The 25,858-nt window shown below is 39.1% G+C and overlaps 1 protein-coding gene across 7 annotated transcripts in view; it reads left to right on the forward strand.

The window, feature by feature from the left end:
- The window catches only part of MAGI2 (membrane associated guanylate kinase, WW and PDZ domain containing 2), a 770,610-nt gene that overhangs the window by 714,769 nt on the left and 29,983 nt on the right, over positions 1 to 25,858 (forward strand). For all 7 annotated transcript variants that reach the window (XM_075774424.1, XM_075774656.1, XM_075774500.1 and 4 more), the window contains 4 exons: positions 7,610 to 7,795; positions 10,548 to 10,722; positions 12,927 to 13,167; positions 14,839 to 14,982. In XM_075774424.1, the coding sequence (XP_075630539.1) occupies positions 7,610 to 7,795; positions 10,548 to 10,722; positions 12,927 to 13,167; positions 14,839 to 14,982 (746 nt within the window). The remainder of the gene's footprint in view (positions 1 to 7,609; positions 7,796 to 10,547; positions 10,723 to 12,926; positions 13,168 to 14,838; positions 14,983 to 25,858) is intronic.

Raw genomic sequence — 25,858 nt, forward strand, 5'->3', positions numbered from 1 at the left:
GTGCTGAGAGTCACGTTACAGCTAGGATACTGAACGTGAATTAATTAATCTGCCCATTGCATTACGTTTAGGATAATACTCAATAGTGTGTGTCCTCTGTGGTAAAACTCCATTCTCGTGGAGCTTTTTAGGGTACCGAGGTAAACTCACTATCTGCATCCCATGGAAAAGCAGTTACAGCCAGCTGGAAACGGCCAGAAGGAGATTTCTGGGTGAATTTGTCCTAGAGCTTTATGGAGTACGCTTGTCCCTGCCTACTTCATATCTTCCTGCTGCTTTTACTGTGTGTTTGGGAGGCAGCTTTCTCTAGCAGAAGAATTTGTGATCCCCTGTAAATGTCTTAACACCCTAATTTCTGTAGAAAGAAACCATGTGCTGTAAACAGATCTCATTAACTGGCAACTTCCAGTGAAATTGAAAAATTGGCAACATTTCCATGAATTTTACTGTAGCAGCTACTGTCAATTAGCACAGGTATAAAGTGTAAACAAACTGAAAGTATGGGAATCATCAATAAACAGTTTTTAAAAAATTAAAGGCAGAAGGCTGTGCATACCTGTTACGATCTTCCTCCTATTTAGCAAAAGAGAAATTTTAGATTTAATTTACCCTTACACTGCCTATGCCAATGACTGCTGGATTTTCAAAACATGATAAAACAGAGTCTAATGAAAGAAGTTTCTCTCATTTCTCAAAATGTGCAGTCTTAACTAAAAACCATAAATCCAAGAGAAGCCTGTGCTGACTGCAGAAAACAGCGTCCTGAAATAAGTCCCATTCAGCCTTAGAGTTTCTTTGAACTCCTTGCAGTTGAGAGATAAAAAACAGCTTATTGATCAATGGTAACTGTGTGATCTGAGACAGTTATTTGTGCTGCAATTTCACCCATGCGTCTTCCTGGGTAAGAATGTGCCTGGGGGACACAATTTTCTGTGACCAATCTGCAAATGCCAAAGAAAAATGCGCTTTGGAAATCAGGATGTCCACCTTCCCCAGCTTGGAGGTCTTTGGAACGGAGAGTGAAAACCCACCTGCAGCGTGAGCCACCTGTGGAAGATACTTGTGACTTGTGGGCAAAGGATCTGGTGTCTCATTTCTGCTTGGCTTTGATATTCAAGTTTGAGCTGTTCTTCTGCCTCTTCAGCTACAAAAACACACATTCTAAGCTTGTTTAACTGATAGTATCATTTGGAGCTAAAAGAAGTTGTTATCTGAGTTAGTTTTCCAAATCAACATATGCAATTAATAATAATGAAATAACCTTAAGAGATGAAAGATATTTTTAATATCACTGAAAATACATTGCTGCAGTCTGTGGGCATGAACTGCTCAATTGGCTGTTTGATATTTTTTGGAGAATAAAGCATGGAGAGCCTTAACCACATCACTCCCCTCTCTAGGTGACTTTGTTCCTGAATAGGTCATTTGGAACTAGTGGGGCTGCTTTTGTGTTTTCAAAGAACAAACTCTGCGAGTTTTCTTAGCACAAACCTGGGAAGGGAGTCAAGGTTTTTCTAACGGTTCCACAGGGTCCATTTTACTTCCAGGAGAAGCCTGGATAAAGGTACCTAAGTTCCATTAATTTTTTGCTGCACAGTTTTTCTTAGATCTTCAGATTTCTAAATTGCATGCACTGCTTCCCACCTAGTTTCTTGTGCTGTGCCACTAAATACACTCCATATCGACACACAACGGGATGTTTCAATTCAAAGGTTCATTAACCTTATAAACAAAAGGGATTATTGTCATTTGCAACTATGCAGCATGCCACAGATTTCTATTTTCCAAATAAGTGTCACGTAAAATAGCGCACAAATTTCAGGAAAATATTTTATCTTGATTATCTATTAGCCCTGGTAGAAAGTCCACCTTACTCAAGCTTCCCAAATTTTAGATTATTCAGTAGCAATGAAATTACAGATGTTCACATTTAATATATTCTCTCAATTAAAATCTGATATGCTGGAGCCTGCTGGTTGAATGAAAAGTCTTGCACCTTTTGAGAATTGAGGATATAATAAATATTCATGTGATCAGCCATATAACATTGAAAAGGACAGCTGGCTCAGGAAGGTTCATTTGCTTGGTTTACTATCTATATCCGTTAACATTAGAAAAGATTGCAAGAATTTATCTGCCAGAGGGTTTAATAGATAAAGTAGAGGTTTGATTTTTTTCCCCTTAACTGATCATTTTTGACATTTAGCTACTATTAGGGAAAAAACAGTAGAGCTACTTTACAAAATGCAGTCTCAACAGTTATGACTAAAAGAACTGAATAGGTGTAAAAAAAATTCTTGATGTAAACCTGAAGAGCATTATTTGTTGGTAACATCTTCTTAGAATCAGCCATTTCTAGCATATGTGTCTCCCAAGTGAGGAGAAATCATTTTACTTTTCAAAAAGCAAGAGGCTGGCAGAAATATACAGCATTAGAAGCAGCATTTATATTCAGCAACTGCTCTGGCTTTGTGTACAGCTGACCCGAGCATATGGACCCTCAGGTGTACAGCCACAGAATTTACTCTTTCTTTTCTATGACATGAAGGTGTGGGAAGGATGTTAATTTGGATGATGGAGTGTAAATGTGGGTAATTTTATCAAGTAAAAATATTAATATGTAGAAAAATGTGAATTTGTAGTTACCAGTAAGTTACTGAAAGCATACCTTATCCATTTTCTAAATGCAAAATTTCTTTTAAATCATTTTGTCTCTTAATGTTTAATTTAAGTTCTCTTTTGATAATGAGCTTAGAGCTGATCATTGCACAATTAACTACCTTCTGGGAAAGCATCAGCTGCTAGGTGCTAGTGCTGGGTCAGTTTGTGTTCCTGACATAAATGCTGTAAATATCTGAGGGAGATTTAGGGGGACAGTTGATGACTTCAGATATCCTAGAACCTTTGGTGCACTCGGAAGTCAAAAATTCCTGCAGTCGCAAATTTTTTAACACACTGCAGAAAAATTAGATCCCATCATAAGATCCATTGTTAGAAAATGCTTTTGCGGCATTGCTGCTCTCTGCTAGATTTTTTTGGATCTAGCATTATGACTTCTGCCTTGGAATAACTTTTTATTTTTTTTCTTAAGGTAGATATCCATGTATATCACTCCTGAGTGTCACATTTTGGATGACTTAATAGTACCAGAGAAAAAAATCTTCTAATTCCATTTTGAAGGACTGTATGTTTTATATACATATAAAACATTTCTCACTAATTTCCCATATTTTCAACAGTTAAAAAAATCTGTACAAATCCATTTACCATAATATTTTTCCCTTGCAATGTCATCCATTGTGTAGTCTGAGAGAACTAAGAAATGAATTGTCCTGCAAAGGGGTAGCTTGTTTTCTGTGCTCACTCTCACCGTGAATAATGGGATTCTTGGCGGAGGGGCGGGGGGAAGAAGCCACAAATCCAAGTGTTTCTGTGTAGCCCGCTAATATTGAATGCTGCTCAGGTAAGTCAGTGGTTTGAGATAGGTGGATCAAATTCTCTGCAGAGTCTAATCCAGGCACGTGCTGCCACTGTGTGTGTGTGTGTGTTCAAAACGTACAGATGTTTGGAGAACAGCTTGTGGCAAATTCTTAAAAGAGGTGTGAATAGATTAGTAAAAATTTTTAAGGGTGAGTGGAATCATTTACCACCAGTCAAGTGATCTGGGACTTCCTTTAAAAGGTTACATTATTAAATGTTCTGCTTATGTAAAAATAAAGTACTGAAGATGCTATTTAAGAAACAAAATACGATGTGTTAACAAAGCCCTGATTAAATACCAAACATGGGAGATTTCTTCCCAAGGAGAGACCTGTGATGCTGGGAGACACCAAAGAGCTGCACAGCTCTGTGCTGTCCCTGGCCGTAACCAGTGGCAGAGAGGACAGCATCTACAGCAGGCAAGGACCTTGCCCAGGCATTTCCTCAGCTTTCACAACCACGACTTTCTGATTTAATCAGCAGTGGATCCACGCCTGTGAATTTGCCTAATCCCTTTTTGAATCCTTTCATTCTCCTGGCCCTCCAGAAGGTTGTCCCACCTTCCCTTCTCCAAGCTGCAGATAGCAAGTTCATGGACAACTCCTTTGAGCAGAGGCTGTTTTCTGCTCCTGACTGCCACCCTGTCTTTCTCTGAATCTCAGTGCTATGATTTTTGAGATGAGGATACTGAAACTATCAGCAACACTCAGACTTAGGCGCACAGTAGTAACTAGCAATAGATTGTTTCATTGGCTGTTCTTTTTCTAACTCTTAAAGTTCTATTTACTGTTCCACCAAGTTTATGTTTTTACAGAAGTAGGCACACTTGTTTCAAGATCTCTTGAGTGGTAATAACTAATGTAGGGCTCATCTCTGGTTAAGCTTAGGCAGGGTTATTTTTTCCCCATGTGCATCATCCTGCATTTCTTTTCATGAGATCTTGTCTGCCACTTCACTCAACCCACTCGGTACTGACAGCTTTACAGCTCTTCCACGCCTGGTTCAGATGTGACCGTTCTGAATGATAAAAATTCTCCATTATGGAAATTCACAGTTCATTTCTACCTTTGTTCCTCAGCTTTTACCTAATTAATCCCCTATGACAGTAGCTCCTTCTTATCCCTTCACAGTAAGTATTTTGCCACCAAAACCTCTTAAAAAGTTTTCTAACATATTCTAACGTGTTCATATTTTTGTGAACAACCTGCACATCAGATAAAATGCATCCCTTAGAAGCACTCATGCTTGTAAATAAATCCTTGAATAAATCCTCCCATCCCAAGGCAGCAGGGGGGACGATGGTGGCCAGGGTATTGTGGCTTAGGAGGAGACTCAGGCAGAGCTCCACTGGGCGGAGCAAGCAGAGACCAGAAACTCCTCGGGATATTACTGGGAGAGAAGGAGCCAGGACATAAACTTCTCCTCATATTATCTAGAAATGGACAGAAACCAGCTTCTGCTGACTGGCTGTGAGTTTCATTAGTAATTCACTGGATTTGCCCGTGAAACCCTCATATAGCATACCAGTGGTCTCCTTTGCAGAACCTGATAGAATCAGGTACCTTCTGCAAAAGCTTTCCACACCCCGCTCTGCAGCAAGATCATATGACAACACATTGCACCAATACAACCTCAGAAGAGGAGCATTAAACCATCAAAAACTAAAGTGCAGTAGAAAAGGAACCTTGACAAACACGAGCTGTGTTCTGAAGGTCACCTCCTGCTGATCCTCTCATAGCATGGCAGAACTAAGGGAGTGCAGCGATACCAAACCATTTAGAGTAGATACCTTTATCGGGAAGGTAAAGGCCATTAGGCTTAAGAGGAAGAAAAAAGGAATACAATTTTTCTCCTTTTTCTCCCTCCCTTCCCTTTTCTCAGGATTTGGAGCAGAATCAGACTCTCATGGCTCTCCCACCTCCAGCTTTGATTTTAGTAGACATCTCAAACATGCAGACATCTGCTCTATTCATTTGTCAGGTGCAAGAAGTCCAACAAAAATTGTTCTGGAAAATTAATAGGATTTCCCAGCCACCACCCACCCCCCTCTGTACTGAAATGATGCCTTTACTTAATTGTTTAGGCTAGCACAAACCCCTTCTTTGTGGTTAGAAAGGGCAAGCGTGGGAATTTTGACTATGGCATCTCGGCCATCATACTTCCCCTTTTTTTTCCCCCCTACTAAATTTCTTGTTCTTTCATATGAGACAGTCTCATTTGCAGATCTCCACTGCTGTGTACTGCAGATATGGTAGTTTCAGACAGATCTTATATTACATACACGAGAAACAGGCACATTTTAGTCTTAGCTTAAATGATTCTTGGTGATGCTTTAAGAATTGATGTGAAAGGCTCTGTGTGAAGGTAAAATGTTTCACTGTGAAGTTACTCTTTTACTTGTTTACTTACTGATATCCCTGCATGGCAGTTATACATCTGCATTGCGGGCAAAATAAACACAAGTTTTGTACAAAGTGTGGCTATTCATATTTACTATATTTAAAAACATAGAAAGGTTTAGGTAATGTGGCGTAAATTAGGTGCTCATTTCCTAAGCAGCAAGACATTTCTGCAGTACACTAGTTGTGTTCGTATTACCAAAGCCATGATTTAATTTATATTCTTGCCTGAACTATAGTGGTAAAGAAGCATGCAGTTTGATTATGGCTTGCACTTCAGAGTACTCACTTATATTTTCAGTTCTCAGAAAATTATTTTTTAACACTTTCAACAACACTTGTGTCTATCCTAGAAACAAAAGTCACTTTGAGGTATGCGTATTGTGACTTTGCATGAGATGTGCAATCTGTGTTTGTCACCATCACCTTCAGGGAATGTTTATCAGAGGGCTGAGAAATTTGTTCTGCAGTGATGGAGTATTCTGAACACATGTCCTGTTAGAGCACTGGCTTATATGACCATTGATAGCCTAGATATTTAAAAAAAAATACTTGATTAATCTTTCCTTTCACCTTTTCCAAGTTGTCTTTAGATATTAGAATTAAGGATATATTATTTAAAAGAAAAAAAATTAAAAAAAAAAGAAACACAACTGTTATTAAACACCAGTTGCGGGTGGATAATGAGGCTGAGCAGCTTTGTGCTAAGTTTGCCAAGACTGAAATGCGGGATCGGTGAGGGATATTCAGACACCATTATGATATTAATAGAATATATAGTCAAATGTAACTGTGATAAGTGTATTTATGAGTAGCAGAGAGAGAAAAACATTCTTTGGAGAGTCTAGATAGAGAGAAAAGAAGAGTCAGCTATAGAGTACACATGTAGCAAATTCATGTAAAAACTGGAGGAGAATAGGGAAGAAATACTAGGAGAACAATCAAGAGTAATTTTTAGAAAATTCATCAGGAAATGAGGGAAAAGGCAAAACAAGAGAATGGGTGGAGTACAGAGAAAGATGGGGAACCACAGAGAAGAGCAAAAGGAGAAGCAATGTTGATCTGTAATGTTTTGAGACTCTGTGTGTGCATGTCTATTTGATGTAGTAAACGTGTCTGTGCACTCATAATTAGCTGTAAATTCAGGCTGGCATGTATCTAATTAAAAGCTGCACATCTCAATAAATCTTCAGTATGATTTTTATTTATCAATTAACATATTTGAATGGAGGAGGAGAACAGTTTAGTGAACCCTGGGCATTTTCAGTAATAACATCTATTTGTATATAAAATAAATCATGTTTGTAGTGCCTCTGTTGCAAGATACAAATAAAGAAATTCTCCAAACTAGGAGGTGGGAGGCAATTTATGACTACTACTTATTGGGCAAATTTATCCCCTTCACTGTTTTAATGCCTTATTGTTCTCCTGATCTGTTTATTATCTCGTTACGTGCCAGGTTTGCAAACTAGCTGAACCATAAGCTGATTTTGGACTTCATATGTCTATGCCATATATATATGCACATCTGGATTCTGAAATTTTAGTGAAATCTGTATTGTGTTAATGGAAATGCCATTGTATAAGAATTTATATTCTTAAATGTTTATACATGAGCCATTTTTTTAATTCCTGTAGAACTTTCTTCCAAATGAACTAATTTTCTTCTGCTTGTGAACATCACCATTTGTTGCAGCGCATGTTAACTGTGGCTATTTTTCCTTGTCTAGCTGTACCCCATAAAATCGGGCGGATAATTGATGGAAGTCCTGCGGATCGCTGCGCAAAACTTAAAGTTGGAGACCGGATCTTAGCTGTGAATGGCCAGTCTATTATTAACATGCCTCATGCAGATATTGTGAAGCTAATTAAAGATGCAGGTCTCAGCGTAACTCTTCGCATCATTCCTCAGGAGGGTAAGTCAATGGCCCTTAAAAACAGGAAGAAAATTTTAAGTAGCCTCCAATTAGCTTGAATTATGTCACCACTTGAAGGAACACCTTTTGTTTCACTTCCTCAGCTGTATTGTACAGCAGACCACAATTACAGCCTTAGAACTAGCTGGAATAATATCTAAATTCTTGAAAAGGTTTCTAGTTATGAAAAGGGTATCTAAAGCAAATCTGGAGAAACCTGAGAGCGAGCTGAGTACCAGAGAGTCAGTGTTAATGTCTTTTGGAATAATTATCTTGTACATGGAAAAGCAGCCTACAAGAGAGCCAGGTTTTGAGTTTGTTCTTTTATATTCTGCTATAAACCAAACCAAAGTTTGACTCAGAAGAGACTGCCTGGTTGTCACCAGGCATCTTCACCTACCAGCCACCTGTGACAAAGTGATGTGAAGGAGGAGTTCAAATTTGGTAGTTTCCTCCACGTATAGCACTATAAATGCACAAGGCAGGAAAGAACTGAACCCTAAATTATCTCTCTCATTTGTAAGGTGAGGGTAAGGGGACAGACTCGTTATTCCGGTCATTACTCCACAGCTAATCAGCAGAGATCTTTTGATGTTTGCTTCATGGGTTTTGGGGTTGATTTCAGGGGGTTTTTTAGCTTAGTGATGTGTTTTAGTTTAGTGATGTGCTGTACTGGTATATGAATTATACTATATTAATGAGACTGTGACTTTATATCTCAGCAACAAATACTATTAGAGCTAGGAATGTCACACAGCAAGTAATGTAATTACTTAATGATCCATGCTCCAGTTAGACGACCTTCACCTTCTGCTGCTGCATCCAGCAACAGGACAAGGAAATAGTCTGACACGGGCCATGGACTGCAGCTGGGGGAAGTTACCTACTTTGTTAAATGAATTCAGTGAAGGGAAAACCACAAACGCACACAAGTTCAGAATTCTCACCAAAGAGCTGGTAATATAATCACTGGAGGTCAGTTTTGCAAACATCTACAAACAAGTGTGATGCTGCATGCAGTCCGTGCAGCTTATTTAGGCCTCCTGCTACCCAGATTAATTCATACTAGCAAATTGCTAATGATTCGGTGTTAGAGAGGGATACCTTAAATTAGAAAGAAAGCAGAGGCGCATCTGAGATGCAGTGCTACAAGATGTTCTTGGGTGGAGAGAAATTATATGTGTCCAAGTCATGGCTTCCCTGTGTGACTGTGTGACACTGGACACCTCATTTGCCTGCCGATATTAGCTTCCCAGCTTATAAAATTAGGAAAAAAATCTAATACCTCTATAATGTACTTTCAGGTGAAAAATACTATTTAAATGCAAAGCAGTTTTAGAAGCAGCTTATGATTTGACTAGTTCATCCATAGTTATGAGAGTAATGTAGAAATGAGGGACAATATTCCCAATCTTCGTCTCTGAAACGTTGTGATACAAAAGAGACTCACAGATGCAAAATGGGCAATTAAAGCTTTAAGCATAGTAATTACACAGACAAGTATTGCTTATGCCTGCATGAGGAGTGTTTTAAGTGCAAATATACAAGCTTTTTTGACAATTAAGCCTAAATTGAAAAGATTTTTAATAAAGTAGCCAAAATTTTAAAATCATTATGAGCATAAATTATGTAAGTACAGAGCTATTAGAAATGTGCTGTCATAGGGGACAAACCCACATGTTAAAAAATAAAATCATTCAAAAATCAAACTAAATTCAAATATAAAACTAGGCAAGACCTGGGTCATGCATAGTTATCTCTGTCAGGGATGCTCAGGCATATGCATGTCCATTCTGGACACTTTGAACCATGCCACACTGGCCTCACTCATGCTGTTGCAAGCAGAAATAAAAAAATATTATGCATACCTTTGCTGTTGATAATGCATGAACAATTACTTCTGCAGTGCTCTGTCCTCTTGTGGGTGGAGTCTCTCTCATTTACACTTCTTAACAGGTAAATGATGAGCAACATAACCATGCCAGTGTGTCAGGAGCAATATATTCGATATGAGGTCAGTGCCAAATGTATCTTCCCCCAAGTGCAGCAGGAAGCCTGAAAGAAGATTGGTATCTCTTGTTTGTAATAAGGCCACGAGGTCACATTTCCTACCCCAGCTTCTCTGTCTTTTTAAATTTTATATTGTTTGGAAAGAAAGATTCTGGTTTTCTGCAATGTTCCTATGTGAAACCCTGGTTATTTGGCACAATACAGTGAAATAAAACATCAGTTTAGCTGGTTAGTCAGAATTTATTGAGATTGGTTTTGCTGTTCACAGTCCAAAAAATTTTAAAAAGATAGGAAACTCTTGTTGAGCTCAAAGACAGCAGGAGCTAACACAAGCACATCAGTGTTTTACCTTTTGTTACAACAGTCTGTCATCCCATAACAGTGGTGAAAGCAATAAAATTGTTCATTCTCTCAAAATGAAAAGTTTTCAAATATCACTATTTCCAGGCTTTAAAAGAAAACATGAAGCACAGAGTCATTTGCCTTGTTCAGTTGGGTTTTAAATAATGGAGGTGTCAACCAGAGTTATAGAAGTGACCAAGGTTTCAGATCCCACAGACTATCAAAAGGAGCCCATTAGGTTCAGATGTCTTAAAATCTAATTATAACCCAAGAGAGTAAAAGCGACAAAGCATAAATTTTCAGAGGTAGCGTGTGACCAAAAATGATTATTGTCTACCTTTGCCCTTTATTAAATGTCACGCTGTGGCAGGTCTTTAATCTCCAGCTTCCCATTACGCAGAGCTGAACAGCCCGGCCTCGGCCCCCAGCTCGGAGAAGCAGAGCCCCATGGCCCAGCAGCACAGCCCCATGGCCCAGCAGAGTCCCCTGGCGCAGCAGAGCCCCGTCGCCCAGCACAGCCCCGTCGCCCAGCCACCGCCTCCACAGCCCCTCCAGCTGCAGGGACACGAAAACAGGTAAGAGCGGCTCCTCCAGCCTCTGCCTCCCGTGAGGACCACGGGACACCCTGGTGCTGGGTCTTCGTGCTGTTTCTAGCGGCTGTGAGCCGTCACTTGTGGGTGATTGCCCTCGCAGAGCATCAATTGTGCATGCCAGGATGATCTCTAAGTCTTCTTCAGGTATGAAACACATTATTATGAGCAAAGGTCTAGCCAAACTTCCTCAAGCATCCATCAGGATCAGATGTTTGCCGAGGAACTAAACACTGAGTATTCAGTGCTAATAATTTCATTGCTAACATACTTTCTTATAACACCACAACTTACAAAATATGGGTATATCAGTATCTGATCATGAGGTGAACTTCTTTTTTTCTTTTTTTTTTTTCATTATCTTACATGTCTTTTTTTTTTTCATCTATTGCAGTTCTGGAGTCAGGAAGATATTTTTACAACAGGTTTTATCTAGGGTGTATCATTTTCCAGCCAATTTCTCATGTGTAATTTATGTATATGCATTGATCAGTTTATCTGTGACGGAAATTAAATGGTCAAAATTAAATTTTGTGACCAGCTGTATTAAAAGCTGTATATATAAAAAGCATGCTCAGGCTGTGGGATGGTACAACTTTCTATGATCTCCAATCAACACTATTTAGTCTTTGGATTAATTGTTGGCATGCTAAATGAGGCTGATTACACTGACTGTCTTTATGCTAATCTTCAGTAACCAACATACCTCATCAAGACCCTCTTCCCCAAATAGTAGGTGCTGGTTAGAGAACTGTAACTTTTTGCCTTTGGAGGTATTTGAGTTCAGTCGTGATTTAGGCACTCCGCCCTCTAATTCTCCTTGCTTCACAGATGTAGCATTTTCACTTGCCCAAAATTATTTTCTCTCAACTAATCACACTTGGCAAATTTCTTTGCCTTATATTTCATTGAATACTTTTTCCAAAAGTGATTACCTCCTAGAAGACATATGTTTCTGACAAAATCCAATGCAAAGCTTTCACAAAAGTATCTCTGTGCCATTGTAAGCCAGTATTAAATGTCTGCTGAATTGGAAATTTTCAGAGGGGACCAGTAAACTATATTAATTAAAGTTCTAAAAAAAAATTCTGAAATAGTTTTACCGAAAAGCATAAGCTATAATTGGTCGTGTCACAATTTACATATTCAGCAAAAACCACAGTGCCTCCAACTGTAAATAAAAGCATCATCTTCTGGGATACAGCTGTGGTTGTGTATTGGGAACCTGCCCAAGGATGACTCTTATTCCCGAAAAAGGTCCATTATTGCTAGTTCATATAGTATCATTTTTCACTAGATTTTAAAAGGCAGATTACAACTTGTTTATATAGCCACATGCATTGTTTCTGTTTCAAAATCAAAATACTATAAGATATATAAAACCCTTAGGAATGCTGACTAGTATTTTTACTTCCACTACTACTAAGGCTCAGCATCACAGTTAGCCTGTTTGTTCTCCATCTTCTTTTTACAGGATCGTGATACTGAGTAAAGAAAGAAAGAAGATTGTATGTATACATACAGGTCTTATTATAGATGCCAAGTGCAGGTTTTAAAAGAGCATATGGCAGTAGGCTATTTTCATCTTCTTAGAAAAGTCAAAGGGAAATAATTCTGATATTTTTGTGTCTGGATAGACATTTAGCTAATTAAAGCTAGTGTGTAGGGAGATTTGCCAGAATGTTACTGTAACTGTACTAATAAAGTGATGAAGTTTTGAAACATATCTTGAAACATTTTGAAATGTTCAGATTATTTAGATTAACTTTTCAGAGATAAATTAACATAGGTTAAAACATGCTCTCATTCATTCAACATGTGGATTATTTTCTAGTGAGTATTGTGGGTGTTTTCACACGCAGTTTCATCTTCCAGGTAGGCAAGATAAGCGGGAATCAGAATGCTTTTCCTGCTCCTGTCCCTCTGAGCCTAACCCTGATCTCACTGATATGAGCTGGAAAATTGCACAGTATGACCTGAGGGGAAAATCCCTTACGTCCGTGTTTCAAAAGCGCTCACTGCTTTTGGATACCTTGACTATTTACAGTCGCAAGTTTTGCTTCTCTGTGAAAAATCATTTTATGCAATTTTGCAGTCAAGCAGTTTGCTTTCTCTCCTCAATACTGCACGTAACGCATAGCTTTAATGTTTTGCCACTTTCTGAAACAAAGTCATTTTGCTTTTCTCAGCTATAGGTCAGAAGTAAAAGCCAGGCAGGATGTGAAACCTGATATCCGGCAACCTCCATTTACAGACTACAGGCAGTCCTCCACAGACTATCGACAGCCTCCGCTGGACTACAGGCATCCTCCGGTGATGGATTACCAGCAGCCACCCCCTCTCGACTACAGGCAGCCGCCCTTGATAGATTACAGGCAGCATTCGCCTGACACCAGGCAGTACCCTCTGTCGGAGTACAGGCAGCCCCAGGTACAAACTGAAATACGTAAAGCACTCCTAAACAGAAAGCATTGGGGTTTGTAGGGAGAGATCATGCATACTGGTAAAAAAGCTGACATTATAGAAGAGAAAGGCACCTTTCTTGTTGTTACTCCGAGTTACCTTTTCTCTGTAGAGAAAATTACTTCAGAACCATTAATATTAATGAAGAACTATGTGCTCTGTCAAATAACATTGCATTAATAATCGTGTGACTCTAACGTTAAAGAAGTGCTATTTTTAAGGTACTGGAAACTTAATATAAGAGGTCTGAAGTAAGCTGCACTTGCATCAGCAGAGAAGTTTTTTTATTCCTAGGGACATAATACAGTCATCAAACTTAGGTCAGATTTGCATTTCTACGGCACTGTTGAAAATGAAGATTTTATGTAATATGAATGAATAAATAAATAAATAATAATCCTGACTGATAACATTACATTTCTGTTGGTAATAGTCTGGATGAGGAGAAAGGAGAAACTAGTTTGTGCAACTAGTTTCTTTGACATCAGGCATGACCTTACAAATTCCAAGAAACAAACCTTAGATGAACAGTTACTTTGGACAAGAGTCTGCTGATGACAACTATTTACTGACAGCTATGAAAATTCTAGGATTTACCCCAAAGTTCAGACTTTCAAAAAAGATCCGCCTTTCACCTTACATAAAGGCAGAAAAAAAACAGAGCTCAGAAAAATATTAAATAAGAGAATGTAAATTTCTGGACACTGTGTGCTGGAACCATATATTGATGGTTTCTATGTCCATATTTTCAAAGAAGTCAGACACAAAACACATATCAATGGAAATATCCAAATTCTTAAACAGGGTCCAGAGAACCCTCTGAAAATTGTATGCGTGTCAGTATCTACATAGCAAATCGCTATCCCCGTGCACATATCCTACAAGCCACTTCTTAGCATCTAGACTGCCTGTTTCACACCACCTCCAGTTTAATTCTCTAGCCACTGGTCTGCACAACCCAAACTTGCTCTTGTTTTTCTCCTACTCCCATGGCTTTTGCACTCCTGGCTGCCAATGGATCAGAAGCAACAGAGCAAGTTCCCACCCAGACCCCTCTATGGTGCTGGTAGTTAGGGTCCACCAAGGAAAAACTGGAAAGATGAATCTCAGTCTCCGCAGGACATGGAAAGGGTGAAACTCAAATCTACTTCCCACCTTCTCCTCAAGCACGTTTTAAACAAAGTGGTGAGAGTTGCTGTACTTCATAACTCCATGCAGTCCAGCCATGTCAAGTTCTGCTGGAAATTTAGGAGGCGTCTCTCCCACTCATTTTCAGTTCTGATGGTGCTTACACAGGAACTGCCTGCTACCTCACTTGCCAAACCAGCATTTCTTGCACAGATGCGAACGCTTACACTTTGATACCATGAAAGTATGGAAACCATCTAGAGAGCTTTTGGTACCAGGCAACTGCTGGATGATGCCCTTTCAGGGTGGTTTAGACTTAGGCGTTTACGTTTGGCTAATGTCTCTTTTCAGAAATGGCAAAAATCTGTCAGTGCAGAAGACCTTTGAAGGTCACTTTGCTTGTATCAATTGGATAGGTGCACGTTTGAAGAGGTGTATTTTAGTTTTCTTGAGTGTATACCATGACATTCATATGGTTAATTGTCTTTCATTTTATATTTATCTATACAGGACTTTGATTATTTCACTGTTGATTTGGAGAAAGGAGCCAAAGGTTTTGGGTTTAGCATTCGAGGAGGAAGGGAGTACAAAATGGATTTGTATGTGTTGCGGTTAGCAGAAGATGGACCAGCAATAAGAAATGGAAGGATGAGGGTAAGTAAAATGCATTGTAACATTTTTTTTTCAGCCTTTACAAATATGTTTGCTGATGGGATCAAAGAGAAAGTGTTTTTTTCATCTCTGATCAGATTTTAAAGAACCAATGCCAAACACCTCTAATATTATAAACTTGTCCTGGAAGAGTTGAAGAAATTACTTGAAACTTATATTAGGTCTGTGTAGTTTCTTTGTGGAATAAATGTATTACTTCTTGTTGATAGTAGCTGTTACTGTTTTGTACATTTTTCTCCTTATTCTTTTACTCATGTTTAAGCAACTCAAAAATCTCTGACAAAGAGTTTGGTATTACTTTGATAATAATATCAGGAAAATTAACAGTTACGTCTCTGATCACAAAAGCAAAGCGATAGCTATATGACACTTTTTGGAAAGCTATAAAACCTAAGACCTGGTCTGTGTTATTTTACTAATTTAATCAAGTTGTCTACATAGTGTTTGTTAAGTTTGTTTATTGACATTATTCAATCTTGTTTATAGGGATTGGTTTTCACTATTTGTCTGCATAGGCCTTAGTGTATTTGATTCCTGTATTGGTAGAAATCACAATAACACTACATCCAAATACTAAATCTAAAAGCATTCACTTAAGAAATTCCATGATTAAAAAAACTACTACGTGTATTGTGTAGGAATAATAACCTAATCAAAAATATATGTTTTTAATCTGTCTAGTTGTAGTAAAATCAACATAAAAAATTTGTTTATACATCTAATTAGTGCAGTCTTGTTGAACCAATATTTAATTATAAAGATGGGCAATGGAAATTGTGTTCTGTATGGTAGTAATGGCAGGTTTTGCAAATGTCATGGTTGTTACACAGATTCTGTTTCGCGATACTAACAATCTCTTCAAGTTTGACATCATGCTGAAAGAGTATTGTCATTGGTCTACATATACAATCAGAGACTTTCCGTATGTAACTCGGGAGTTTTAGTATGCTTCAAATCACTCTTAATTTGCCCACTTTGTAGAATTTTAGAAGTCAGTTAGTCCTCAGTCACACCATGGGGTGCAAACCCCCGGCACTGGGAGGTTGCATAAGGGAGCAGCGGCACAAGCAGTCCCTGTGACAAGGAAGCCAGGCAGGCAGCTGGTAACTGAGAACTACTCCCACAATATTTGTTGTGTGAAATATAGGTGAATTACTTCTGCAGCTAGAACTGTAACTCAAGAATATCTTCTCTGGTGAGTATTTTCATTCTTTCCTTCACTTGTAGCACTACCACAGCAAGATGTACATTATCAGCCATAACGTGATTAAAGATGAGGAAAAAGTTGCGCTTTTAATAAGCTCTGGAGTCATATATTTGGAAACATATGGCTAAGATTATAGAACAACAGAAGAACAATGCCTTTAGAGAGGGTTCATTTCAAATAATAACCTATATTAGGCAAAAAACCAACCTATTAAAATGTGTGCATCATTTGAATGGTCTGACTATCCACTCTGTTAATAGCCTAAGTATACCAAGTGTGTAACACAAGTACACCGCGTTTTTCAATTTCATTAGGAAAAAAGTCCTGTATCTTATAATGAAAAATGTTAATATATTTTCTAAAATAACTTATCTTAAAGCTGTTTTGTTGATATGGCCACAATACACAGCCAAGTGTTATTCTGGCAGATAGTTGTAACTGGGTTTTTTCTCCCCTTTAAAAGTGTCGTTCTTTGGAATCAGTTTTGCCCTCCAGTCTTGTCAGAGTCTTGTGTTGTAGTCTCCTGTTTAACAGCCGTTTTAACCTGACAGTCACAAATGGGTTTGGAACTTGCAATACTTTTATCTCCAGTGACCTGTAACTGATGGACAGCAGAAGCTCCAGAAACAGCTTTTTCAAAACAAAAATAGAAAAACAAAACAAACAAAAAAATTGCTGAAAGGAATAGAGTATATAGGAAGATGAGCAAAGAAAGCAGATTCTGCACCTGTATCTCCTTTCCTAAGTTTACATCTGCTGTCAATAATGCAGGATCATTCCCATTTCTTGCCTGGGACCACCAGCCTGCTTGCTGCAGTTGTGTATCTCTCTGTTTCACAGATGCACCTCTATAGCAAAATATGCAAAAATCTGTTTAGTAGCGCTTCTCGCTTCACATACCATGGTCTTTAAAGATCAGATTCTGTGATCCTAGGCTTTCAGAACTGGGCATAGTAAACCATGCTTATGTGGTAGGATCTTTATCGGGAGCATTTTCCAGCTAATAGTTCTTCTCATGATCTACTTATCCATGATTGTTTTGCTTCCTATTTCCTCCTCCTTGAATAGCCTTCTTTGATTTAACTGAAGCCTTACAGAACATGAAGCAGCTAACACAAGGCACAGATCATACTTATAGAAAGAAATAATGCATGTAACTAGCCTATTCCTACTCACCAAACCAAGAAAAGAAAAATTAAATCAGCTAAGCTGTTGAAAAAATGGGTGTAATAAATAAATGTATTCCACAGATAACATCTTGTTGTCAGTCTAGTTATAGCTAGCAAAAGCTCTGATAAAAGCCCCACATTCATATTGATATAAACCTCCCTCTTTTACAGAAATAAATAAAAGAATATAAAGTACTTTAAAGTAACAGAACTACATCTATACTAGTGGGTTTATAATTTTGTATAACTGAAGGAATGCAACCTCTAACCGAAGACAGCTCCAGACAGGCAAGTCAAAGTCTGCATGTTGTACGCTATTAGTGGGCACTGCAAAACCTTAGTGATGGGACAAGCCCAGCAGCTGTATTCCACCTGGACACATGCTAAAAACTGTGACAGTCTATCAGCACACATTCAAAAGATTCTGAGGTCTAAATAGATGCAAAAGTTAATTCTGAAAAGCCTACCACAGCAAAGGTTTACAGAACTTGAAACATGTGACTCGAAATACTTACAGTAAACTAAATGAGATTTCATGAAGAGCAAGATATCATACAAATTAGAAGTAATGATGAAGCACATTCATTTTATAGTCTAAGAAATAGACTATTAGAGAAAAAGTGGCTATCCAAAACTTTAAATGGCAGGTAGACTTGCTGAGACCTCTGAGTTCTAAAAATATATCTCCATTCTCCTTTCTTCTTCAGGATGAGGGAATACTAGGAATATAAGACTCTGTCACTCATGCCACACCATGGCAAAAAAGAAGTGAATAGGACCATGTCTGTGCTCTGCAACACAAGGATGTATTAAAAAAATCCAGAAAAAAAATGGAGAATTATTAATGCCTTTGATATCTTATATCCAGAACTAGCAGAGGTCTGAGCACATCAGGACTCCATTTCTCATGTAATCCTAACATAAGGAAAAAAATTTGAAACTAGTTGGTGTTGGCAATATTGGAAAATAAAACCACAAGGCCTGGTCTCAGAGTAGGGCCAGAGTATTGCACACACGCTGTCGGTGATAGTAGTATTGAGTTGAATCAGTCACCAGAGATGAGGGTCACAACACAACCAATGTGGAGCACAGTCCCCACAGCCTCTGAAGATTCAAATGCTACTGGAGACAATTTTACAGGTCTATTTAGATAAGGCTCACGATAACTCATATTTCTCTTCTTGTCTTGCATTGAGGACAATGATCGGCAGAGCTCTGCTTGCAGATCTCTATCCCTTCCTGCCTTAGAGACAGGCAACTACAGACTGCTCTCAGGAGAATTGTTAAGGATGGTCGTAGTGGTTTCTAGACGTGTGAGATATGATCAACAGATCTCTTATTGCCTTGAATGATATCTCCTGCAGCCAGCATGCTTATTGAAACCAGCATCAAACAAAGAGCCTGTGGCTGAGGGCTGCAAAGATACAGAGTATCTTGCACAAATGGGCTTAGTGAATGCAAAATTCATGAAGAACAAGGCCGAAATGTGCTTTTTTATACACAATGTGCACCTGTGTCATTTTGTCACTTTGTGAGTTACATCCTTTTTCATATCTTCCATGAAAGTCATACTTCTCAGCTCTGACATTTCTAGTTTCATTGTCTTGTCAACTCATTTTTCTCAGTCCATGTACACCAGTTAGCCCTATCTCTAGCTTCCTATATCTCCTAATACTACATTATTTTTCTCATTCTTTTGTAGATTTTTCTTCTATATTTGCAGAACAGACATCTGATATACAGGCACGGCAGAATTTTATACTTTCATGGCTTGCAGTCCTCCTTTGACTCTTCAATATTTTTTCCTGTTTGTTGTTTTTCCTGCGGTCTGTGCCCCTCTGTTTCAGTTGTGCACAGTTGGAGATAAAAATAGGCACAAGGGTCAGGAAGCTCCGACAGCGTCAATTATGAGCTTCTGTGTTGTTGCATAGAATTCTGCGTGGCCTTGCTTGGTCTGTTCTAGCTTGCTGTGAACCTTTCCCATGATAACAGAGATCACACCAACCTTATTTGTGGTTATTTGGGAAACTTCCTCCACCTACACCAAGAATTATTCCTAGCAAAAAGGAATAATTTAGTATTCAAGAGCCAAGGGTCAAAAAAGGCAGGTAGACGAGGGAGCCTGTCCCTTATTTGGAAGGAAACAGAACTAAAGTTTCAAATCATGGAAGGCATAAGCATTATATTTGAAACTGCTGTCAAAACCCATGTATGAGCGTTCGACAGCATTCAAAACTGACATTTCCCTCTTTGTAAGTGTCCTAAATACAAGGTCAGGCAACTTCTGTTTTTTTCCTTCTGACAACATGACTTGTGCAAAAAAAAATTGTGTTTGCAATAAGAGGGACAGAGCACCTATGAAAATCATAACCTGATTCTAAAGCCCTCTCTTGAGCCGAAGGAGACATAATTTTAGGTCCCCTTTGAAAAGCCTAGAGGTCAGGCTTCTAAGCAGTAGGGTGTCATGTAATAGTTGACTACCGCTAACTATGTCTCCGAGAAGCAATGAATTAGGATCAAGGTACTCTTCAGTCTTCTCCAAGGAGTAGGCAGTATGTAGGCAGCTATCCATCTGGGCTCTGTAAACACTGTATAACAGTGGAGTTTAACAAGGGAATATAAACCTATCTCCCTGGAGCAGGACTCTCCTGAACGTCTCCAGTCAGGCACCCAGAAATCACTTGAGCTATTCTGGATTTAATGAATAGATAGGTAAAGCTGAAAAAGCAGGCAAAGTTTAGAGAAGCTTTAGTTAATTATGTCCCTGCAGTGTTTGGAAAGGCTTTTATACCATGCAAAGCAGAAGTCTTTCTCTGTTGTGTTCATCATGTTGGGTTTTTTCCATTTCAACTTTCTTGATTGCTTGTTGTTGCATACATTTAGCTTGGTGTTCATCTAGTCACTTTATCACTGTATCTGTTTTTAGCAGACCTTGATTTCTAGGTTTTTAAAAGATCAAAGTCATATGTTTCCACCAATTAAGGAATCATTTCCTGTCTGAGGCTTGAACATAATACAGCTTCCACAGACGCTTCTTTTAAGTCCATGTCATCATGTGCAAAATGTCATCATTCTTTTTAAAATGTATTTTTAGTAGCTGTTTTCTTGCATCTCAGAGAAGATATAAAATCCAAGTAGAAATGGCTGGGCTGCCACATGTATTGTTTTGTGAGATTCCCATTCCACAGCCAAATTTTGTACCAGAAATCATACACAGTTCCTGTAGCTTCACACACAGGCACCTTCCCTTAATCTTTGTGATTCTGCTTTCCACGCATTACCACTACATCACTTCAATCTCTCCAGAACTGAGTCTCTGCAGGGTTGTCTCAGCTTTTTGTAGTCCTATTGCCAAAGGAAAGGGGTAAATATGAAAAAGCACTGATCGTCAGCAGGACTAATTTTTTCCTGTCAGAGACCATCCAATAAAAGCTCAAAAGGAAGAATGAACGATTTTTTACTCTACAGTAAATGCAAATCTTTAAGAGCATGTTGCCATGCAGACCCCACAATTTGCACTGGCTCCTCACTGGTATAGAGCCTCTCTTAGATTTCTTGTTAATGAAGAACAGAGCATCTGTTTGGGATGCTCCACCATTGATTAGCCCCACATTAAAGGATTATTTCCTACAGTCTGCAGTGGAATACAACTGAGGTTGCAGCCAGTAAGTACAGCAAGCAAGAAGTGGCTTAGCTCAGCTTGACAGTGATTAGGGGAAAAAGAACTAAAAATAGGAGGCAAGCAGTTGTCACACAGTAGAGAGAGAAGATTACAGATACAGACATTTATCTATCTGATCAAGAAAGCTGCAGCAAGAAAATGGGAAAAAGGCAAGAATGTCTTGATCAGTCATGACCTTCTTACAAACATATAGGGCAATCACTGTATCAAAAAATAAACCAAGGATTGACCAGTGTAATCCTTAACTTTTGCCATAGCAAACTTTGGACTCCTATTTTGGATCAGAAAGCAAGCTGAAGACTTTGAGATATACTGCTGAGTTACTCATGCAAATCTCCAAGTCTTAAAAGGCAGTGAAGTCCTATGTTCAGAATATTGGAGAAAAGTGGATATTGCTGTTGGAAAGCCCCTTGCAAGTTTATGCTAGTCACAGCAAGCATAAAGGTGGAAGGAGCAGTGGTAGGTCCTAAGAGCCACAAAGGTCTTCCCCAGGTGGTGTGCTGGAAGCAGTAGGGAGTCAGCTGCTGAGCACTTGGCATGAGTGAGGGCTTGAGAAGGCTGTCAGAAGCCCCACTGAAAAGTCACTAGTATTTTGATAGAAAATATTGATGTTCTGTCTGCACCTAAGGGACACAAGAATGCTCCAGGAGCATACAGTGTTCCACCAGCCTCTGTTTGACTAAGGTCTTGTGCAGACATCTGAAAGACAAATGCCTACAGAGTGATTCATGTCAGTTAAGTAGCCAATCTTTTCTACATAAGTAGCACTTACTCTTAAAACCTCTGGCATACCTGGCTTACTTTATGCTGTAATATAAATCTTACCTTTATACTAAGTGTTCAGTGAATGCCAACACTGTCATTACAATGGAGCACAAAGACAAAGATATTCTTAGTCCCATCCATTTATTCTGTGATTTGTGATCCCTCTGAACAGTACAGGAAGATGTTAGCCATGCTTTCCGACCGAACTGCATGTCCCTTTGGGGTAATCTCATTCACACACCAATTCCCTACTACATACATCACTGTCCAATCTCACTTGTAGTGAGACTGGGTGTGATTGATCTGAACTCAGGGAATTCAACTGGGATACTTGAGCGTAAGAGCTGTGTGCCAGCCTGTGGCAAGAGGAGCTCAATGCTGGGTTAGTGCAATTGGCAGAACTCAAGGAAGAATATATTGACACGCAGACATAAAGCTGATCAACATTCACGTGTCTACACAACAAAGAAATGCAAACTGAGGTCCTTGGGGATCCTGAATACATTTTGACAGTGTAAAAGCTTAATAAATCAAGAGTGAATTAACTGTAGGTGAACTATTATTCAGCATTTCTCCAAAAGGTTCTGTGTGTGTGTGTGTGTGTGGTTTTTTTAGAATTTGTTTGCAGAAAGGTAAGGAGAAAGAACATTCCTCTCGCATGGGTAATTAACATAATTATTGTGAAAATGTACTCAATTTGACACATTCAAACCATCCTTGTAGCTCTATGCCTAATAGCAAAATCCTGCAAGCCAGCTATGAAAAAGAACGAGTTAATAATCTTGCTAAAAATGGTTTAGCATGAAATTTTACGAATAAAGTACTTAGTTGGCAGGCAGGCACCATATTTATATCTGTATTTCATGGAAGATTTATAAAGGTTTTCAGGTCTAAAAAATTAATTAGCCCTTAAGAAATTAAGAATCAAGAATGTTAGCAAAAAATGAACACCCCAAATGATGCTGCTCTGATAACTGAAACACTTCGTCCAGCAACAGGAATGACAGAGGCAGCTGCATTTCTCTGTTTTCTGAAACCATAACAAGTAGATAATTGGGATAGATCTCCTATGAAGCTAAAAGGATACAGATGTTTGACCATCCCTATGGCCCACCCAGCCCAGTATCCTCACTCCAACAAAGTAGAAGATGCTTAGGAAAGGAATAGAGGGCAAGTTTGAAATGATTCTTCACTGGGTAGAACAACGTCCAAGCCCCTAGCAATCAGCAGTTTATGGATTTTTTTTTGTTATGCTGGAATTTTCATATTTAGTATCTAGGACTATTTTTTAACTATTTATTTGAATTCACTCTGCTTTTGACATTCCTGATCCACTGTATCAATGGATTCCAAAGATAAATGCTTGCATTGTTTGAAAAAAAAAAATCCTTATTTTGTTTGTAGCTACAACATGATAATCTTTTGATTGCTTCCTCATTCTCCATATCATTCCTTATTCTATTCACCTACATCATATCCACATTTTTCCCACTGAAGCTGACCAGTCAGTTCCGTCTTGCCTACGAAGGGAGCTGTTCTTTACCCTCAACCAGCCTCATTGGCCTCCTCCAAACCATTTCTCAGTCTACCACATTCATTTGAGGTGGAAGCACTGGAACAATCTGCAGTTTTCAAGATATCGGTGCTCCTAAATAACATAATGATGGCTTCTCCTATATTGTCTATCCTTTCTCTAACAGTTAATATTCTGTTTGCTTTTTTGACTGGGCTGACATTTTCAGCAAGCTAACCACAAGGACTATGAGATCTGCCTCTTCAGGGGTAATGGTTGATTTAGAGCGATTGTCTATGTAATTTTCCACATGTACTGTACTTAGCACTTAGCACTTAGCACTTAGCACCACTGAATTTCACCTGCTGCTTTAACACACAGTATTGGGATATCTTTTTACAGCTTTTAACTTTAAATTTAGATTTGACAATCCTGCATGGTATTGTGTTGCCAGCAAATCTTATGACCCCAATCTTCAACCTCTTCACAATGCCATTTACAAATATGCTGAACAGAACAATCACTATGGTAAGGTCTTCTGATTATGAAAATTGACCACTTATTTAAAGCTCTTTTTCCCTAGAATTTAATCTCTTACCTAGAAGACCCTATTCTTTCTCATCCCACAGCAGAGCCTTTACTGAAAGCTTTACTGTTAAAAGTGTTCTGAAAATGTCAGTATACTAACCAGATCACATTTATCTATATAGTCATTGACAGCTCCAGTGACCTGCAATAGATCTGTGAGGAATGGCTTCCCTCTACAATAGTCACACTGACCCTTCCCCACTATATCATCATTACCCATGTGCCAACTAACCCTCACCATCCTTATTGCTTCCTTCCGTCTGCTCAATTGAACATGAGACTCACTTGGTTACTTTCCAGGACCATCCTTAAAGACTGGTGTCACACTTGCCACTTCCCATTCCTCTGCTACTCAGCCATTTACTGATTTAGGCAGTAGATTATGTCCCATAGCTACTAGTTCAGCAGCTTCATATCCAAATTCCTTCAGAGTCAAGGATGAATGCCGTCTAATTCTGGTGGTTTCTTACTATCCATTTCAGCAGATTGTTCTAAAATCTTTGCCACTGACCCTGCAGTTGGAGCCAGCTCCTCAGACTCACCCCCGTGGCGAGCAGACCCTCTGTAGGAGTTTTGCTGTCCTCCTCTTAGTGAACATTGATGCAAAGAATTTGTCTAACTTTTTTCTGCGGGCTTTTCTACCTTGTGCCCAAACTATCTTTTGAGGTCTTGGTTCTCCAGCTCTGCTCCTCTGGTATGTTTGAAAACATATTCTTAACTCTTACATTTTAGCATTTTTCCTCCTCAAAAGCCTTTTTGTGGTTTTGTGTTTAACTTGGCAGAGTTTAGCTTCTTTTCTGTTTTGCCGTTTGGATGCAACTTTGGATGAAGCAGTCACCACGAATATTTATGCCCAGGCTTCTATGTAAGATCTATAAAATTGGCTTGTCAAGTCTTGAATTTGCTTTGCTTTTGCCTAATGGCAATTTCCTGAGAGCATCAAGAAGATACCAGAAAATTTTCTTCTTCCTTTTTAACAGTCTCTACTGGTTCCCATCCATGATTACAGTGGTGAATACACGCTATTACTATTACACTATACTACACTGAGTCATCCTAGCTGGATTTAAAAAAGGTAATGGTATATCAATTAACTCCAGTAGGATAATGAATTTTCCTTTTATATTTGACACTTTTAATTCACATATACATGAATTATCTTGCAGCAATGCTGCAGAAGACATCAAGTCAACTGTAGTGCCACAAGTCCACTTTGTTTTCTTGTTAGCCACCCACCACTGCAAACTCCTTTTCTCTCTCCTGCAGTGCCCATTCTCCGCAGGCGCTCGGCCATGCACGCTTTCTGTTTTCCAAGCTCTCTTTCTGTAATAGCACTTCTCATGTTTCTCCCTCTCTCAGGAAAAGGTGAAAAAGTGAAAAGTGAAAAAAGCTAGAGCACCTGCTGAGGAGTGGTGTGAAAGCCATTTCGTGCTCAGCCCACGTCCTGTGGCCCCTCTCTTCCCCGCACTGTGTCCTCCCCTTTTGGGCAGGAGGCAAGAGCCGCTCTCTGCAGGAACAAGGAGCCCTGCATTTCCAGCGGTAAGAAGCTGCAGCTGCTTACACAACTGGTTGGCCACAGAAGAAGAGAGTTTGTGACTCTCAATCTTCATGGGTGGTTGCTTCAAAAGTCGCATGGGACGCGTTAGCGTAATTCCTCCAAAGAGAAATGCCACGTCTCTTCCTGAGACACCCGGTCTCACACACCTAAAATGCACTGGCAGGGGTCCAAGACTAGAAGTACCCCATAGCTTTGCTCAGGCTACACATTACCCGCGGGATTTCCAGGCACTGCACATTCTCTGCTGTGAGGAAATGTGCACAGCAGAGAGCCAGCCGGTGCCTAACTCCAGGCAGTGATATTAGGGCTTGACAGTACTTGGAAATTCACCAAAACAGATATTGTGGAGTTGCTAGTCAGTCTCAAAGTACAGACA

The sequence above is a fragment of the Balearica regulorum genome, chromosome 1 (assembly GCF_011004875.1).
Source record: "Balearica regulorum gibbericeps isolate bBalReg1 chromosome 1, bBalReg1.pri, whole genome shotgun sequence".
NCBI classification, from domain to species: Eukaryota; Metazoa; Chordata; class Aves; order Gruiformes; family Gruidae; genus Balearica; species Balearica regulorum.